The sequence below is a fragment of the Aureococcus anophagefferens genome, assembly GCF_000186865.1.
Source record: "Aureococcus anophagefferens unplaced genomic scaffold AURANscaffold_10, whole genome shotgun sequence".
Lineage (NCBI taxonomy): Eukaryota > Pelagophyceae > Pelagomonadales > Pelagomonadaceae > Aureococcus > Aureococcus anophagefferens.
In genome coordinates this window covers 1,548,280-1,553,815 of record NW_008705570.1, presented here as the reverse complement: position 1 = coordinate 1,553,815, position 5,536 = coordinate 1,548,280, and the positions used below count along the sequence as shown (strand labels likewise).

The 5,536-nt window shown below is 69.2% G+C and overlaps 1 protein-coding gene across 1 annotated transcript; it reads right to left on the bottom strand.

Annotated features, from left to right (window-relative positions):
* Window positions 1-3,910: 3,910 nt before the first annotated feature.
* On the bottom strand, window positions 3,911-4,135 carry AURANDRAFT_26789 (hypothetical protein; the record flags this gene model as incomplete). Its single annotated transcript, XM_009039078.1, has 1 exon — window positions 3,911-4,135. A coding segment is annotated over one exon (225 nt), but the record flags the coding sequence as incomplete, so codon positions are not given.
* Window positions 4,136-5,536: the final 1,401 nt, after the last annotated feature.

Below are 5,536 nucleotides of genomic sequence, written 5' to 3'. Positions count from 1 at the left end.
CCTTCACGAACTCGCCGTCCGAGCCCGCGCTCCACGACTTGCTGCGTTTGTGGGCGGACCCGGGCGACTACGGCCAAAAAGGGTCGGTGTGCGAGGAAGGCTTCTTTCCCGACTACGTCGTCCTGTGTCTCACCGAGGCGGGCGCGCCCGAGTCGTTTCGCTTCCTCTTCAAGCGCATCCGCCAGCTCCAGGCCGCGCGGCCCAAGCTGATGGATACGACGACGTTTTTCCTGGTCACGGTGCCGCACCGCGCGCGGTCCGACGAACAGCGGCTCCGCAGGCACGAGGCCGACGTGCTCCGCTACGGCGCGGGCGTGCCGAACACGGTCATCGTCCCGACGACGGCGGGCTCCATCGACGGCGTCGTCGCCGGCGCTCTCACGCACCCGGAGAAGAAAAACGCGTACCATTTCGCGGATCTCGGCCGCTTCTACATCGCGGACCTGCTGCTCAACGCGTTCCGCGACGCGGACGCGGCGCTCGCGGCGGTGAAGGCCGCGCGGAAGCGCGAGCCGAAGAAGAAGACGACGCGGAGGACGACGACGACGGCGCCGCGGACGGCGGACGTCGAACCGCGCTGGCTGACCCCGGCCCCGACGGACGCGCGGCCGGCGACGGCCTTCGAGCGCTGGCGCGCGCGCGTCCAGGGACTCAAGGCCGCGACGTAAGTCGGAGAGGAGTTAGCGCGCCTCGGGCGTGAAGCGCTTTCGGGGCCCGAGGCGCCGCGCGCCGGCGGCTACGCGGCGAGCTCCTCGGGGATGGGGCTGGGGTTTCGCGGGGCGTCGGGCTCGGAGCCTTCCGTCGCTTCGGCGTCCTCCTGCTCGGCGGCCTCCTCCGCGCGCGCCGCGGCCTGCTGCTCGCGGAGCGCGGCGACCGCGGCGCGGCCCGTGAGCGGCTTGGGCGCGGCGGCCTCCTCGGGCTCGTGGGCGGCCGGCGCCTCGGCGACCTGCTGCTCGGCGGCCTTTTGCTCGCGGAGCGCGGCCACCGCCGCGCGGCCCGTGAGCGGCTTGGGCGCGGCCTCGGGTTCGTCGGCGGCCTCGGGCTCGTCGTCGGCGGCCGGCTCGTCGTCGGCGGCCTCGGGCTCGTCGGCGGCCTCGGGCTCGTCGGCGGCGTCCTGGTCGTCGGCGGCGTCCTGGTCGTCGGCGGCCTGCTGCTCCTCGCGGAGCGCGGCGAGGGGCTTGGGCTCCGGCGGCGGGACCTCGACGACGTGGCGGTCGTAGGGCCCGCTCCGGTGGCGGCCGTAGGCCGGCTTCCAGACGGCGCCTGTGTGTTCAACCCGACTTCAATGAGCGCGTGCGACGGTGTCGACGCAAGCTCGTCTGCCGTGCTTCGAAACTCGACGAGAGCAATCGATTCATCCAAAAATCAACCAAATCGACTTCGATTTGATCGAGCTAGAGAGTTCTGAAGTTTGGTGGGGACCCCCCAAACCAGTGTTGATTTCCACACAGGACGGCGCCGCTCGCCGGCGGCGGCGGCGGGAGCGGCTCGGCCGCGCGGCCGCCGCCGTAGCGCTGCCAGTTCGCGAGCGCCGGGTTCGCGGCGCCGGCGGGCCCCGGCTCGGCGGCCGACGGCGCCGGCGCGGCGGGCGCGCGGGGCGCCGGGGGCGCGGCCGCGGCCGCGACCTCGACGGCGGGCGCGCCGTCGTCCGCGGCCGCGACGACCTCGACGCTGTCCGGGACGATCTCCGGCAGCGGCGCCGGCGCCGCGTCGACGTCCATCGGCGCGGCGTCGAAGGACGTCGACGCCGCGTCGAGCGACGGGTCGTCGCCGCCGGACGCGTCGGGCGACGCGTAGCCGCTGTCGGGCTCGCGCGGCGACGCGTTTTCCGACCCCGAGCCGTCGCGCGACACGCCGTCGCGGCTGAAGAGGATCATCTCCGCCGCCGCCGCCGACGTCCGCCGGAGCAGCGCGTTCTCGGACCGGAGGCTCGCGACCTCGGCCTCGAGGTCGGCGACGCGGCGCCGCCAGTCGTCGACGCGCGCGACCTTGGGCGGCGGCGCGCCGCCGGCGTAGGACCGGCGGCCGTCGCGCTTGGGGGGCAGGTCGCGGCGCCCGAGGTCCTCGTCGCCGAGGCGCACGCGGACGCCGGCCGCGGCGGTCCCGCCGCGGCCGCCGGGGTACGGCGCGACGGCCTGGGACACGACGCGCGGCGGCGGCGGCGGTGGCGCGCCCGCGGGGCCCCGGGGCACCGCGGGCATGAGCACGCGGCTCACGATGGCCTTCTTCGGCGGGCGGCCGCCGACGCGCGCCCGCTTCGTCGCGCCCGCGGACTCGGACGGCGACTTCTTGCGCACGACCTTCCAGATGTCGCGGCCGCCGTCGCGCCGGAAGGCGGGGTGCTTGAACTCGACGAGGGGCGTGAGCGCGGGCGGCGCGGGGATCTTGTGGAACTCGTACATGTTCAGGAGCCGCGAGAAGCTCGTCCAGTTCTTGTGGCGGAAGAACTTGGGGCAGATCTCCTCCGCGAACCGCGGCGGGTCCGCGATGACGATGCGCTCGCCGTCGTCGCTCCAGGCGATGAGCGTCTCCGCGAAGGGCCCGTTGCACAGCGAGAAGAGCGTGCGCACCTGCGGGGGGGGCGGCGGGGGTTTTGACGTTTCGGCCGCGCGCAGATGCGGGGGGGGCGACGGGGGTTTTGACGTTTCGGCCGCGCGGAGACGCCGGTCCGCGCGAAGGACGCGACGGGCCGCTCGACGTTCGCGACGGGCTTCGACCGGTCCCGGGGCGCCTGGGGCGCCTCGGGCGCGGACGCGGCGAGGAGGGCGTCCATCTGAAGATCGAGTTTTCCCCCGGGTGCAAGTGTATGTTCCGAGGCGGGAGAATCGCCGACGACGGGGCTCGGGGTCAACTGAGCGAGTTCCCCGGAGCCCTTGGCGACTCGGATGCGTGAGGCGTCGCGTGAGCGAGTCTTGGGGCGCGTTTGTCGATAGCACACACGACCGCGACGTTCCCGCGCACCGAGCAAAGAAAGCGAGCGACGCGACTGCACGAGTCGTCGATTTTCGTTGACGTTTGAACCAACCTTGAAATTTGATTCGCGCAGGAAAACTCCGCCGTCGAAGGGAATTCGAAGTCGAACTCTCCTCACACGCTGCGCATCGTGCTCGACGACCATGTACAGGTGCACCCACAAAAAACCGGCGTACCCATCCCCTGCGCCGCGTCGTGAAGAAAAACGCGCGAGAAAGCCCAGAGAGCCACGACCCCCCAAAAGAGGAAAGATGGAGGGGTACTTGTTACATATGGTTCGTACGCGGCCGCCTCGGGAGGACACACAGGGTTTCAAGCAGAAAATGTTGCGCCTCGCGAGGCGGCGGCGATGGTGCGATCGCGGAGGGGATCTTGCCGGTTGGCTCCGCGACACTTGAGGGTACCTTGCTCACTCGACGGCCATCGGGGTCACGGGGCTCTCGGCCCCGCGGGGCGTGAAGCAGGAGAACGGCGACGTCATCAACTCCATGAACGTCGCCGAGTCCAGCTCCGGGACGCCGTCGCCGTCGTCGCCGGCGGCGGCCGCCGCGGGCCGGACGAACGTCGGCGCGCACCAGGCGCTCGCGTCGCGCGCGGCGATCTCGGCGCTGAGGCGCTCGTTCTCCTTCCGGAGCATGTCGACCTGCAGCTCGAGCTCGGCGCAGCGGCTCTTCCAAGCGGCGACGTCGGGCTCGGCCAGGTCCGGCAGCGGCGGCGGCCCGGGGAGCGGCGCGCGCCCGGGCACCTCGGACTCGGGCGCGGCCTTGTTGTTGGCCTTGTTGTCGGCGCGCGCCCGCTTCTGGGCCGGCGTCTTCGCCTCGGACTTGGGCGTCCACTTCTTCCGCTCGATGCGGTGGAGCTCGCCCTCGGCGCCGCGGCGGAAGTGCGCGTGGCGGAACTCGACGCGGTTCGACCCGTCGACGGGGTTGATGGGGCACTTGTGGAACTCGTACATGTTCAGGAGGCGCGCGAAGGACGTCCACTTGTTGTGGCGGAAGTAGCGCGGGCAGACCTCGGCCGCGAATCTCGGCGGATCCGCGATGACGATGCGCTCGCCGTCCGGCGACCAGGCGATGAGCGTCTCCTCCTCGTTCGTCACCATGGTCCACACGGTCCGCACGAACGACGCGACGGGCAGGAGACCGTCGGCCATCCTATCTGACGCAGATGGCGATAGCAGGTTCGAGTTAATCAGAGGGATCGCCGACAAGGTGTTTGTCGATATCGAGGCGTTTCGACCCGGCCTTCTTGTCACGCTCGAGAGCCACTCGAGGGGCGTCGCTCGAGGACGTGACCGGGAAGGCCTGAACTTCGGCGGGCGAATTCAGGCGCGTGCTTCACCGCCGACGACGTCGATGTCCTCGAATGTGGCTGTTTAACGAAGCGTGCGACGTCCCACACACGAGGGCAAGGAATGGTTTTCGGGACGTTGGGGAAAACCACGCAACAATCCACAACCTTACAGTTCCCCGTCCTCCGGCGGCGACAGGGGCCGCCAGGGCGCGTTGTCGCCGCCGGGCCCGAGCATGAGGAGGAACAGCGGGTGGCCGCGGATCTTCTCCTTGATGATGCCCGAGCCCATGGCCACGCCGATGGTCTCGCGCTCCATGGCGCTCGTCCCGACGACGTGGAGGTGCCCGAGCCCCCCGCCGTCCGCCCAGGCGCCGCCGAAGTGCGCCGCGAACGCGGCCGCGCCGATGCGCCCGGCGAAGCGGCCGCGCGCCGCGTCGACGTCAAGAAACATTGGGAAGCTGTTTCCAGACGGAATTTTGCGAAGGCATCGTGTTTGGATCGTTGTGAATCTCTCGCTTCGTCGAGGACGCGCGAGTCCGGCGCAAAGACGTGCTTCGGCGTGACTTCAACTTGAAGTTCAACATAGATCGCAGGTTCAACTTGAACTTCAACACAGCCCGTCTCGTTCCAGCCGCCGCTTTGTCCAGGGTCATTGGGCAGCGGCGCCGCACCACACGGGCAACGACGGTCGCGCGGCCCGACCGCTATCACGGATTTCCCCTCCCGTAGTCCCGTAGTCCTGGCGCGTGGATCACTAGCGCGTAGCACTAGGGAGTGCTAGGCGTGGGGAGGGCGTCTCGGGGCCGACGAAAAAAATTCCGGTTTTTTTGTCGGGTTTTTGTGCCATATGCTTCGGGAGCATAACGCGACGGTCGGGATGTCCGCACTCGTCGATTTCGGGGTACGTAAATGCGGCACCGTAGAAACGCTCGACGCATTTAACGAGACTTCGAGCGCGAAGAACGCGCGTCGCATCGCCGTGGATTTTGTTGCGGAGGCGCGGAATCCCTTAGTTTTATACGTACGAAACATGGAACGGCATTTTTTTCCGGCCCCGATTTTGTCTTCGAGGAGCGGATTTTGCGAAACGGCCCGGGCTCGTACGTGTCTCAATCGACGTAGGGAACTGTGAAAAATCAAAGTCCGTGAAATGAAGCCATTTTCGCAGGAGAACCAAACCTATGCGTCGGAAGCACGACACGACCGTCGAAGCGGCAATTTTCGACGAAAATCGGGATTTCTGCCATGCGTCGGTAGCACGAAACGACCG